General features: G+C 35.0%; 1 protein-coding gene across 1 annotated transcript; it reads right to left on the bottom strand.

Annotated features, from left to right (window-relative positions):
* Window positions 1–11,363: 11,363 nt before the first annotated feature.
* Window positions 11,364–12,549, bottom strand: LOC110890398. The gene is made up of 2 exons (XM_022137995.2): window positions 11,827–12,549; window positions 11,364–11,737 (listed from the first exon to the last, which is right to left on the bottom strand). The coding sequence occupies exons 1-2, from the start codon at window positions 12,442–12,444 to the stop codon at window positions 11,684–11,686; spliced, it is 672 nt and encodes a 223-aa protein (XP_021993687.1). The 5' UTR covers window positions 12,445–12,549; the 3' UTR covers window positions 11,364–11,683.
* Window positions 12,550–14,488: the final 1,939 nt, after the last annotated feature.

Raw genomic sequence — 14,488 nt, 5'->3', positions numbered from 1 at the left:
ATACGTATATGTTATTTGTAGGAAATGATAACTCTCACTATACCTCAACAAATTACAATGGATACATATATAAGGACAATGAAATAATGAAGAATTAATAACAACATAAATGATAGTAAATGAAATAATTATAAAGAGTTATGAAGACTCTTGAGATGACGACTCTTGAGATGTTGTAGAAGTTGATAGGTTGTTATCCCCCCTCAAGCGAGACGGTGGTAGACTAATCCGAATCAATGAACGGAAACTTTCGAATTGCGGTTTTGGCAAGCTTTTTGTAAAAATGTCTGCCACCTGAAGCTTGGATGGACTTGGTGAGTAACTTACCCGAAGCAACAAGCTCTCTAATGAAGTGATAGTCAAGTTCCAAGTGTTTAGCCCGCTTATGAGCAACTGGATTCTGAGTTATAAAGAGTGCACTCTGGTTATCACATAGAAGCGTTGGGCACTTTGTAAGTAGGACACCAAGTTCACTTAGAAGATGAGTAATACCAATAATTTCTGCCGTCGTATTAGCCATGGCCCGATACTCAGATTCACAACTTGAGCGGGACACAGTTGGTTGTTTCTTTGAACTCCAAGACACAAGATTGCCTCCAAAAAAGATAGAATAACCATAGGTGGACCTCCTTGTTTCTAGACACTTGGCCCAATCCGCATCAGAGAACCCAAGTATGTTAACATTGGTTGGTTTGGTAAAATTGAGCCCATATGATATCGTGCCTTTAACATATCTAAGGATGCGTTTGACTTCTTGAAAATGTTGTGTTGTTGGAGCATGTAAAAATTGACTCACTTGATTCACGGCATATGAAAGATCAGGACGAGTGATAGTTAAGTATTGTAGAGCACCAACTATAGATCGATAAAAAGTCGGATCGTGGTACGGGTCACCCGTTGAGGTAAACGAGACCGTGGATGAGAGAGGTGTAGCCGTCGGTTTTGCATCCATCATACGAGCTCGTTCAAGCACTTCAGTAGCGTATATGTATAAACAAACCTTGATGCATGTGAACAACCTCAAGGCCAAGAAAGTAACTAAGTTCACCCAAATCTTTAAGTGCAAACTCAGTGTTGAGAGCTTTAATAAATTCATGTAGTTTGTGTCCTTGATTACCTGTCACAATAACATCATCAACATATACAAGAACATACATAGCACATGAGCCTTTGTTAAAAATAAACAAAGACGGGTCAGCCTGAGAGCAGGTAAACCCACTACGAACAAGAAAGTCACTTAGTCTACGAAACCAGGCCCGTGGAGCTTGTTTTAACCCATAAAGAGCTTTGTTCAGTTTACAAACATGATCTGGAAATTGCGGGTCAAGAAATCCCGGTGGTTGTTCCATATAAATAGATTCACTTAAGTTCCCATGTAGAAAAGCGTTATTAACATCAAGTTGGTGTAACTTCCAATTATTCAAGACAGCAATGGTCATAATAATACGAATTGTAGACGCTTTGACAACTGGACTAAAAGTGTGAGAGTAGTTAAGTCCCGGGTATTAAGAAAAACCTTGAGCAACGAGGCGGGCTTTATGACGATCAATAGAGCCATCAGAGAGATATTTTGTCCGAAAGAGCCACTTGGAGCCAACTATGTGGCGATTAGTAGGACGAGGAACGAGGGACCAGGTTTGATTTTTATGAAGCGCATCGAGCTCTTTGTTCATAGCATCCAGCCATTTAGGGTCTTTAATCGCAGATTTATGAGTTTTAGGGTCACTAGCTGCATGCAAGGCATGATGGAGTGGCTGATTAACCAAATGTGAGAAGTCAGCAAAATGGCGAGGTTTAAAGATGCCGGCTTTGGCCCGAGTAATCATCGGATGAGATGGTAAGGGTGGCGGTGTAGGAACCGACGAGACCGTCGAGGGCGGACTGACGACAGACGAAGGAGACGCAGAAGAAGGGGACGCAGGGGACAAAGATGTGTCTTCAGATAAAGACAATGGAGTCGGGGAAGGAGGTGGCGACGGAAACGGGTGCACCGAAAGTGGTGTGGAGATTGGTGGGGTAGAAGTGTGAGATATCACATCAACAGAGAGTTGATGTTGATCAACTAGTGGAGAGGTAGCCGAAGGCATGGTGGGAGTGGCCAATGGAGTGGGAGTAGGAGCATCATCCTGAAATGCAACAAGATCAAGCTGTGAAAGGTTTGGTGTGGCCGAACTACCTTGAAACGGGAAAATGGATTAATCAAAACGCGCATAACGAGAGATATATACGCGATTGGTACTAGGATCAAGGCAACAGTACCCTTTGTGTATCGGATTGTATCCAATGAACACACATGGAAGGCTCCTAGGTGCTAATTTGTGGTCGGCATAATCCCGAAGATACGGGAACACACGACACCCATAGGCACGAAGAGTGTTGTAATTTGGTGTTTTGTGAAATAAAAGCTCATATGGAGATGCACCTTCTAAAGTTTGAGTGGGTAAACGATTAATAATGTAAACAGCGAATGAAAAGGCATCAACCCAAAAAGACGTGGGAAGTTGAGCATTGAACATCATGGCCAAACCTGTTTCAACCACATGTCGATGTTTGCGCTCGACACGTCCATTTTTTGCGGTATATACGGACATGAGAGACGATGTAGGGTGCCATTTTGTTCAAATAGATACCGAACTTTATGGTTAACAAATTCTGTGCCACCGTCACTTTGAAACACTTTAACCTTTGATGAAAATTGGTTTTGTACGAGTTTTAAAAAAATGTCTAATGTATGATAGAAATTCGATTTTAGACGAAGAGGATAGAACCATCAAAAACGAGAGTAATCGTCCACAAATATGACATAATATCTAAAGTTATCATTTGAGTAAACCGGGATGGACCCCAAAGGTCACAATGGATAAGATCAAGAGGCTTAGTAGCCCTATTATTATTTGACTCAAACGGTAACCTTTTAGATTTGGCTATTTGACATGCTTGACATAATTGAGGTTTAGGTAATAAAGCAGAAACGGACAAAGAACCACATTTATTTAGATTATGAATAACATCAAAATGGGCATGTCCCAAATGGGAGTGCCAAAGTTCAAAAGATGCGATGGAAAACGACGACGTAAAAAAGCAAGCATGAGGAGTGGGCTTCAAAACATAAAGACCACCTTCACATTGACCGCGAGCCAGAACCTGTCTTGTTTTGCGATCCTGAATAAAGAAAGAAGGATAAGAAAATAGGACATCAACAGGATTATCCATAGTAAGTTTGCTAATTGAGAGAAGATTGCGCGTAAGATGTGGCACAACAAGAACATTATTTAACTTTAATGAATTAGAGAGAGTAGAGGAACCTGTTCAGGCAAACGATAGCGAGTGACCGTTCCCAAACATAACTGATTGATTACCTGAAGATGGTGTGGTATTGACGACATTTTGATCATTGGGAGTCATGTGGTCCGTTGCTCCCGAATCAGCAAACAAATCGGGACGAGATTCATTAAGAACACATTTCGATAAGAAAGCATTAGCAATGCTCTCATCAACCAAATTGTGGCGATTAGCAAAAGTGGACAACGAGGGGCATGCAGAAGCATAATGATCCGATTGACGGCACAGTTGGCAATGGGGCAGTCGTCTGTTATAACCACGACCACCATTGCGACCACCACGGTTACCGGATCCAGCGAAACGAGAAGAACGACGACCACGCACAGGAGTGGAGGTGCGATCGGCTTGGGCTGTGAAAGCAAATGGAGGCTAATTGTTTGCATGTAACGATCGAAAAAACATTTCATGGCTTTCGGCTTTGGAAATAAGATCTTGAAGAGATGGCGGGGGCTGAACCGATTTGATGATGGCAGAAAAGACTCAAAAGAGGGTCCTAGACCACAAAGGAACCAGTGAGTCTGGTCATCCCAGTTAACCGGATATCCGATCGCCGCCAGTTGGTCCGACAAACCCTTGAATTGACGACCAAAGTCAGTCACAGTTTTAGACCCTTTTAGAAGAGTGCGAAGCTGATCACGGAGGTTCTGGACCCGTTCAATAGAACTGTTACCATAGGCAGCTTCAAGAGACTGCCACCTTTGACGAGCGGTGGCCTGGCCGACCACTACGGTCATCGCTTCCTCCGATAGCGTGGCATTGATGAGCACAATGGTGTGTTGATCAGCAGCAAGCCATGAAACATACTCAGGATTAGGGGATGTTTTATCATTAGTGGTAACAGTGGGAATCGGGGAATCAACTGAGCGATCAACATGTGATATGAGACCTTGAAGGGAAAGAAGAGGCTCCATTTGGGATTTCCAAAGTATGTAGTTGGAGGATGAGAGTTTGATGGGGATGAGATTAGCAAGAGAGTGAGGGAGGGGGTGGATTCGGAAGAAGAGGCAGCCATAGCACCGATGATGAAGAATGATGGAGGGAGGGTGGATCGGTCTTGGCTCTATACCATGTAGGAAATGATAACTCTCACTATACCTCAACAAATTACAATGGGTACATATATAAGGACAACGAAATAATGAAGAATTAATAACAACATAAATGATAGTAAATGAAATAATTATAAAGAGTTATGAAGACTCTTGAGATTGACTATTCTTGAGATGTTGTAGAAGTTGATAGGTTGTTATTATTTTTTTAAATAGTAAACACATACCACTTCCAATATAGGCTCATTTACAAATCATTTTTTATGGTTTAGAATTTAGCCCACTTGGAATTAGGTTTATTGAACCCAATACTAATTTGATTTTTTTAAATAATAACAAAACATAACGGAAGGGCACATTTTTTCAAGCTCGACCAGGGTATGTGAATTCTCAAAGACGCCTCTGATTATAAGATACTAATTATTATCCATCCTTCAAAGATGGTTCGCGAGTGATTTTTATATTTATTTTTCTTAGATGTTTGACGTATCAACTTTCATTTTGTATACACACCAACCTCTTTAGTTTTTACTTCTTAACCTCTTTAATTTTCATCTTTTACATATTTGTCATTTTACGTTTCAGTCTAAATTTTGTGAGTAAAACATGTTGCAACGTGCATATGTGATTCAACGTTTTTACGTCTATTTTTTGTGGTTTAACGACCCTGTTATAACTCACGAGTCCTAAGCCGATTTAGTTATTCTTTTCTATGTTTTATTTTTATCTAATTTTATGAGTTAACACGTCGTAACGCACGTCCGTGATTCAATGTTTTTACACGTTTACTTTTTGTTCGGTTTAACAGCTCCGCCACAAAGCATGGTCCTAGTTTTATTAATAAAGTAAAAGATAAATTTGGTGAATTTAACATAAATATATGTGACGTTGTAAAAGGTTTATAATATTTAGTAATAACTTACATATAGTAAACTACTTATAACATGTTATTCTAAAATTTACATTACATCACAAGATTTTAGAATCGAAGGAATGTCACGAATCATTATACTACTAAATCTATATCCATATCTGTATAATAAAAGAAATCAATAAGAGGACGCATGTCATTCATTAAAACCATTTATTTTTTATAAATATAATTTTATATAAATAATACTAGGTTATAACTCCGTGTATTACACGGGTTGAATAAATAAATTTTATATACTAAATAATAAAAGAATATATCTTTCAAAAACCTCATTTATTATACGGGTTGAATAAATATAATTTTATATATTAAATAATAAAAAGTTATATCTATAAGAAGCATATTGTACGGGTTGAATAAATGTAATTGTATATACCAAATAAAAAAGTTATATCTTTAAAACCACATGTATTACATGGGTTGAATAAATGTACAATTGTTTACCAAATAATAAAATAACTAGAATTACAACCCACCGCAATGCGGCGGCAATTCATTAGTTATAACTAAGTCGATTTAGGACCCGCACGTTATGTTGAACATGTCAAATGGGAACAAAATAGACGATGTAAAAACGTTCTCCCACACACGCACGTTGCGTCGTGTTAACTCGCAAAATTTAGAAGGAAACGTAAAAACGTTAAACCAAAGACGCATGTTACGATGTGTTAAGTCACAAAATTTAGAACGAAGCATAAAGCGAAAAAATTGCAGAAAACGAAAACTATAAATGACCAAAGTTGAAAGTACAAAAAGCGAGTTATGAGGATAGATTGAAAAAGATAAAAAGTTTTGGGTTAAAAGTAAAAAAAACAAATAGTTTTGGGTTAAAAGTAATTTATGAAATACTTTTTGGTGAAAAGTAAACGATCAATTTTTTTTTTTTGAAAAACCCCCAAAGCCAAGGTTACAACAACCATATGCATAACCATTTTGTCTTTGAAAAACCCCCAGGGGCGTAAAACTGTTCCAAATAGCATCAATGCCACATTACCGCAGCGACCAGCAACACTGAAGTTACGGCGTGTTTATGTGAAGAAATTAGACCGAAACGCTAAACATGGAAATTAATAACTAAGTCGATCTAGGACCCGCACTTTATGTCGAACTTGTCAAACGGGGAAATAATAGACGATGTAAAAACGTTGAACCCCACACGCACGTTGCGTCGTGTTAATTCGCAAAGTTTAGAACGAAACATAAAAACGTTACACCACACACGAACGTTGCGATGTGTTAACCCCCAAAATTTAAAACAAAACATAAAGCGAAAAATGAAAACTATAAAGGACTAAAGTTGAAAGTAAAAAAAGTTGTGAGGATAGATAGTAAAAAATAAAAAGTTTTGGGTTAAAAGTAAAAAAACAAATAGTTTTGGGTTAAAAGTAATTTAGCAAATACTTTTGGGTGAAAAGTAAAAATATCAAATTTTTTTTGAAAATCTCCCAAAGCATTAGGTACAAGACATACATGCATAAAAAGGTTGCTTATTTATAGTGTTTTAATACATCTTTAAAAAACCTCATTTATAACACGAGTTGAATAAATGTAATTTTATATACCAAATAATAAAAAAAATTACGTATTTAAAAATATACGCATTACACGGTTTGAATAAATGTAATTTTCTGTACTAAATAATAAAAAATATATATCCTTAAAAAACCACGTGTATTGTACGAATTGAATAAATCTAATTTTATATATCTAATAATAAAAAGTTATATATATAATAAATCTAATTTTATATCTGTACTAAATAAAAAAAAAGTTTCGTAATATCTATTTGATACTAAACTAAACAAAACGTTCAAATATAGTTAATTCAAATAAATAAGATTATAAATGAGAAGGAGATTAAACTAAATAATAATTAGAGTTAATTGCCAAAATCGTCCATGAGGTTTGGGCATGTTTGTCATTTTCGTCCAAAATGATTCTTTTGTATCAAATAGCCCCCCCACGTTTGTAACTTTTTTGTCATTTTCATCCAAATGCCTAACTGGGTTAGAAACAACCGTTTGATAAGTTTTTTTTTATTTTTTTGAAATTTCACAAGTACAGGACCTAAAATGTAATTTCTTTTTAAACTCTAACTTTATAAAAGTAAAGATTTACATGTAAAACAAATTGTAGAATTATATATAGGCCTATTATGGTATCTTTAACTTCCGTTTTGACGAATTATACTTATATGCTCTGGAGTATTACAGTCATATGCATTTTTTTAACATATTTATCCTTTTTGCTTATTGATAAGAAACATGTGAACATCACCTTCCAAGTGTTCTTAGTTTCATGTTTACTTCCTCTGTTTCCTCTTATCCGTCTCCCTTATATTTTGTAAACAGAATATCATCATGTGCTAATTTTACAAATTTATGAAACCGAATATAATCATGTCCTGGGTAACTTTATTGGAATTTCCATTTGATTCATGGTTTCTGTTAGTTACTTCGAATTTCCTTGTTTATTTTTTGTCTGAGGTATGCGTGTATCCCAAAAACGTGAAAGGCTAAGACCGGTAACCACTTCATTTAGCTGCAGTGTGATGACAGTTTAAACCCATTTAGCTTTTTTTTTTGTTTATGATCTACCCAACTGTACTATGAGTTCAGCTAATATGTTCAGTTTAATTTATTTCATTACATATAGGTCGATACATAAAAGGTTTCGTTGAAGGGCATATGTGATGGGTACTGGTCGATACATCTTAATTTATATCTATTTATGAGCATTACACGGTGGAGGTAACGGTATGAGTGGTAGTTGATGGTTTGTTTTGAAGATTGCAGATGGAGAAAGCAGAGGGTGATGGTTTTAGGTTTAAAAAGAAATTACATTTTAGGTCATGTACTTGTGAAATTTCAAAAAAAAAAAAAAAAAAAAAAAAACCAAAAACCTTATCAAACGATTGTTTCTAACCCAGTTAGGCATTTGGATGAAAATGGCAAAAAGTTACAAACGTGGGGGGCTATTTGGTACAAAAAAGTCATTTTGGACGAAAATGACAAACACGCCCAAACCTCAGGGACGATTTTGGCAATTAACTCTAATAATTATCCATAAGATATTAAACTAATAATATTTAATAGCAGGATTATCTATAATATAAGATATTAAATAAATAATATTTAGTAGGAGTTATCTATAATTAATTAGAAAAGATTAAATTATAATTATAATTATCTATAAGAGATGGTCTAATATGATGACAAGTGTCCTAAAAATGGTTTCTTTTATTATATAGTATAGATAGACTATTTATGTTAAATAAAATATATTTTATTTTATGATTAATAAACTCAATATAGCTTTTAGGGAACCCATCTTAATCTTTTAGGGAACCCATCTTAATAGTGGTTTTTAGCTGAAACAAAAGGATCACATATATCTATGAGGCATCACGTTCAAATCAATTAAAAATAACTATAAAATTAAATTAATATAAATTTAAACAATTCGTATGAGAGATAATATAATATTTTAAAATATTTATCAGATTTCAAAATTATTTACCCTAAAATTAACAAAAGATGTACGTTAAACAAAAATATTAATCCATATTTATTGGTTTTATACTTTTATTTCCGTGTTCAACTCTAAACTCAATTACGGTAATCACTATATTTACGTGACATTTATAAGAACCATCACCGCAATCACCCCATCCATTGTATGTCGGGTATATCTGTTAGTTTTTTTTAAGATACAAATTTTTATTAGATTTATTCAACCCGTATAATAAACAAGGTTTTTTTAAAGATATAACATTTTTATTTTTTACTATACAAAATTACATTTATGCAACTCGTGTAATACACAGGTTTTTAAAAATATAACTTTTTTATTACGTAATATATGAAATTAAATTTATTCAATCGATATGATACATAGGGTTTATAAAGATATAACTTTTTATTGTCTAGTATATAAAATTACATGTGCTTAACCCGTATAACATATGAGGCTCTTAAAAATGTAACGTTTTTCATTATTTAGTATATAAAACTAAATTTACTCAACCCGTACAATACACGGGGTTTTTAAAGATATAACTTTTTTATTATTTAATATATAAATTTACATTTATTCAACCCATGTAATAAACGAGATTTCTAAATATATATTGTTTTATTGTTTTGTATATAAAATTACATTTATTCAACTCGTGTAATAAATGAGATTTTCACAGATATATTTTTTATTATTTGATATATAAAATTACATTTATTCGACCCGTGTAATACACGGGGTTCTAATCTAGTATACATTATATATCTAAGTTTGGATTAGTATTTTGAGAAAACTTGCAATGAGTATTAAAATAAATGTAATGTTAACATTTATAATGATTATGTTGATCGCTTAGACTTATCTTTCGAATTATTTTGTTAGCAATAGTCCTTATCATAATTACACTCATTATTATTGCATGTTCCTTTTTGTGTGATAGAATTAAAATTATATGCGACCTATGATTGTGATATAAAGTAATTGTACGTGACTTCACTTATTTTTCATATCTAAGCAAGCCTCATATGTGTGGTTCAAGAAGTGCATCATTAAATATAGGGTGCTACTTTCTACACCCCCCTATTTACTTTTTTCACCCCCCTCCTCTCACATACTTATAGGTGGGACCTGCGTGGGACCGACAGTTTTCCTCTCACAAGGGGGGATGTAATCAGAAAGGAGGGGGGGTGTGTATAGAATGGGCCTAAATATATGGTGAAATCATTCGAGTCAGTGTGATTAGACAACAAAGTCTCTATTTTGTAATTTATGGCACACAACATCTCAAATCTGGTACATAGGTAGCTAATTATGTACCTTGTTTATAACTCATGACTTAGTGGTTTGGTAGTAAGGTGTTTATTCTCTATTCAAGTAGTGGAAGGTTCAAATTTTACAAGGTGCATGTATAAGTGGTTAATAGAATTATTTAGGAGTGTGTTAGTTTGACGTTCAAAAAAATGTAGCATGTTTATATATTGGGTTTTTTTTTTTTTTTTTGTGTTAAAGGGGACAATTGTTTTGTGCTCAATTGGTATTAATTAGTATTAAGCACCCCCGCGTTGCGCCGGGGGCGAGCACTAATGTCATGCTACTGCCAGCAACCACCGACACTGAAGTTGCGGTGTTAATGCAAAGAAATTAAACCGAAACGTAAAACATAGAATAAAATAACTAAGTTGATCTAGGACTCACGCGTAACGATGAACCCGCGTCTATTTTTTTCTGTTTGACAGGTTCATCGTAATCTATATATAATATATATCATTACCACTATATAAATCATATTACAACAACAATTGCATCAATATGTTGCAAATTATATTTATACAAGATTTTGGCTAAATTAATTAGATTTATATAAATAATAATAATTTACAAATAAAACAGCACAACTTTGAATGGATCAAACCGATTGAATATGATAAGATAATGAAACCATTATTTGATTAGGGTACAACCACTTAAGCACAATTTACAACCATACATGCATACAAAACAGATTGAATTTGGTAAGGTAATAAAACCATTATTTGATTAAGGTACAACCACTTAAGCACAACTTACAACCAATATTTGATTAAGGTACAACCACTTAAGCACAACTTACAACCAAACACTTAAGCACAACTTACAATCAATATTTGATTAAGGTACAACCACTTAAGCACAACTTACAGCCAAACACTTAAACACAACTTACAACAAATATTTGATTAAGGTACAACCACTTAAGCTTAACTTAAACCAAATATGCATACAAATGTTTCAAATTAATAGTATATAAATTTATATGATCAGACTTATTTGATTACATTTTGTTTAGTATTAATTACCTACATGATAAGCTTGATTATACAATTGTTTCATTTATCCACTCGTGGGAGCTTGGCTCAATCATGATTTTTTTCTTCTTCGTGCACGACAATTATCCCCAGTTACTCGGTCAGGCAGTGAGGAGAGTATGTAGACCGTTTTAGAGAATCTAGTTACGAACCATCTAACCATCCATTGAAACAAAATTAGATTTCGAACCCAAACGATGGACTCAAATAATTTCAAACCTCAAACCAACGTCAACCGTACATACATTTTTTAGAACAACAAACTCACACACACTAAATTTACTCCTAAATCTTACACCAATGTCCATCACGAACTAAAACCGTCACCACTAAACGATGTGGGGTTTTACCCAAACCATTGTAAACACAAAAATACCAAACTTGATACAAACTAATATGTAAACATACTCAAATATATAATATTAATTTATTAGCATCTAAATAACTTCTTCCATCAACGCCATCAACAACAATTAGTTTTAAAAACCTACTAATCCTTAGAACATATAACCTTGATCATATCTCCGGTCATCTTCTTTCAATTCAACCTCCTGAAAAAAAATAATAATAAAAAAATAAACCACCTTAATCTTGATAAACAAGTTTATAACAATCTATCAAACAGTTAATTAATCATTACCGCTTCTTGAACTTGAATTTCTGGGTCAAAAGAAACACCCAATAACCCATAACTTTCATTATTGTTAACATCATCAGCAACTTGAGTGTGAAAACTGGACTGAAGGGGTTCCCTGTTAACAAATTCAAACCCTTCTGATTCATTATAATCAGGGTTCCAATGAATCGGATTACCCACAAATTGGGACTTATTAAACCCATAAATTTGATCCTGGTTCAAGTTCTGCTGGACCGGGACACCAGGTGTTCGATGAAATGCCGCTGAGACGTTGAAAATAGAGTTCGTTGTATCCGGAACGAGCAAGTCATGAAAATGATGATACTGATCACCATTCAACACATCAATGGCGGCTTTCGCTTCCTTCATGAGCCAATCAATGGCGTTACTGGGTCGATCAAAGCCCAACCGGTCCTGCACGTCGTAGAACTGAATCGCAGTGTTGGCTGATAGCCGAATGCGTCGGTCTCTTGACCCTTTCGACGTGCAGATCTTGCTGTGCTTGTCTTTTCCGCCTAGTGATCGAAGGACCCGACGCCCTGTGAGGTCAACTGGATGTTCTTTGTTGGCATTCTTCCTCATTCTCATAGGCAAATGCATGTTTTTGTTGGAACATTGCATGTGTGGTATGGGTTGAAGTGGTTGTTAAATGGGTTTGGTTTCACATAGTATGTGTGTGTGATGATGGAAACATGCATGTTGAAGTGAACATGCATCATGGGTGTTTGTTAATTTGTCGAAATGATTGTCGGAAACTGAGTTGGTACAATGTTAAAAAGCCCGCATGACATGAAAAGATAAGATGTAATGTGGGGTGTTTGAAAAGTGATAATTATAATTTAGATGATTACAACTTGACTCCTTTATGTATTTTAATGAGTACTTTAAATTATTAGTTTAAAGTGGGAGTGAATAATTAAGTAAACTAGGTTTGAATCCAACATTTGTGGCATAGTATTAGTGATAGTGATAGTGATAGTGATAGAGAGATTTGGGTTCTTTAATTGAGATCTAAGTTAAATCCTCACTTATGTTACTTTGGTGGATTAGGCAACGATGGACAGAGCCTAGCCTCCATGCAAAGGTGTCAGGCTCTATCCTGAGCCCACTCGAGTTTTCGTCTCACCGTGTATTACGCCAGATAGTTCTGCTCTTGTGGTGGCACAACGACTGTCAAGTGGCAGTCGGCGGTATGGTTTCCCGGGGAATGCCCAAGCCAAACTCTGAAGCCAGCGTGGGCCTGATTAAGACAACATAGTCTGACCGAAACGGGGCAGCGGGGCTCTCCAATTTGAAGAGTGCGATAGCTTAATACAAGAAAGTAGTCGTCTAAAAAATGTTTAAATTGTTATGAATGCACCATAATGTGGTGACTCTCTACATATGTAACCACCATCTCTTCATGTCCTTCGTATTAATGTAAGAACACTATATATAGAGTTCTTTGTATTGCATGTTGATATCTCAATGAAAAAGAATTCCTATTCACTTATTCTCTATAGTATTGTTCTCTCATGTTTAGTATAGTTGGTTGTATATGGATTGCTAATAGACCATTGTTATACAACACGTTATCAGCACGAATTGCTGCAAGATCTTCATATCCATGATTTGAATCTTCATATCCATGATTTGGTTTGTCACACCCCAACCGATGGCGGAAACATCGGGATGAGACGAAGTGTGTATAGATTGCTAGAGACGTCATAACACTATGTGACAATATTTAATTTAATTCGAATTTCATTGCAATACTAAATGTCATACAAATTAAAAAGGAGATAACAACATTGTTTCAACAAAAATCATAACAACAAAAGATAGATAAATTTAGGTGTGTATCTAGCCACCCTAACTTGTTTCATCAATCATCCATACTTCAATAATCGACCTGCAACATGTATTAAAATAGAGTTTCAATGCAAAAGCAAAGAGCGAGTATACAAGTTTGTTTACATAGCATATAGAATAAAAACTCGTATCCAACATGAACATATTAAAATAGTTTCAACTATGCTAGTTTACGCAGTCCAAGTGATAGCCCAAGTTTCCAATGCGTTAAAGTACCTAACCCAAAGTTTCATGGGAGGTTAATATGTCTCCTCCTAACAATACCCCAAAGACTAACGGGGAGGTGCATTACCCCTATAGCGCTACCATTGTTAAGGCGGAACTACACACAAGGATTAAACGTTCACATAGCACAAAATAGTCTCAAGTTTCACAAGTTTCATGTTTCATGTTTAAAAGGATAGAGCATGTTTCAAATAAGTTTCAAGTGTCACGGGCGTTTAATATAGAATACATGTTGCACCCAAGGTGTTTAAAAGTAAAATGGGTTCGAGTATACTCACGGTTTACAAGTCTTGACTTGAAGTTCCGAGAGCAAGTTTGGTGGATGAATTAGTTTGGAGCACCTTGTCCTTCTACACGAGGAAACGTAGGTGTGTGAGTTTGGCGTATAACGGAAGATTATAATTTGGAGTTTAACATAGCATAAAGTAGGATATCAAAATAATCATCCTTGACTTATACTCTTATATGACACTACGTAACCACTAGGGTTATATTGTATTTCATGGGTAGTAAGCCCATTAGAATCATACTTGGAGTGTTAAGTCTTAGATGTCATTCTACTACCTCAACATATAAACACAAGTTTAAT

The sequence above is a fragment of the Helianthus annuus genome, chromosome 11, assembly GCF_002127325.2.
Source record: "Helianthus annuus cultivar XRQ/B chromosome 11, HanXRQr2.0-SUNRISE, whole genome shotgun sequence".
Lineage (NCBI taxonomy): Eukaryota > Viridiplantae > Streptophyta > Magnoliopsida > Asterales > Asteraceae > Helianthus > Helianthus annuus.
Note: the sequence above shows the minus strand (reverse complement) of the source record. Positions and strands in the feature narration are given on the sequence as shown.

Coding starts and splice junctions, on each gene's coding strand:
- LOC110890398 (XM_022137995.2), bottom strand. CDS start 12,444: ATGCAATGTTCCAACAAAAACATGCATTTGCCTATGAGAATGAGGAAG. Junction 11,738..11,826: donor AAATTCAAGTTCAAGAAGCG/GTAATGATTAAT, acceptor ATTTTTTTTCAG/GAGGTTGAATTGAAAGAAGA.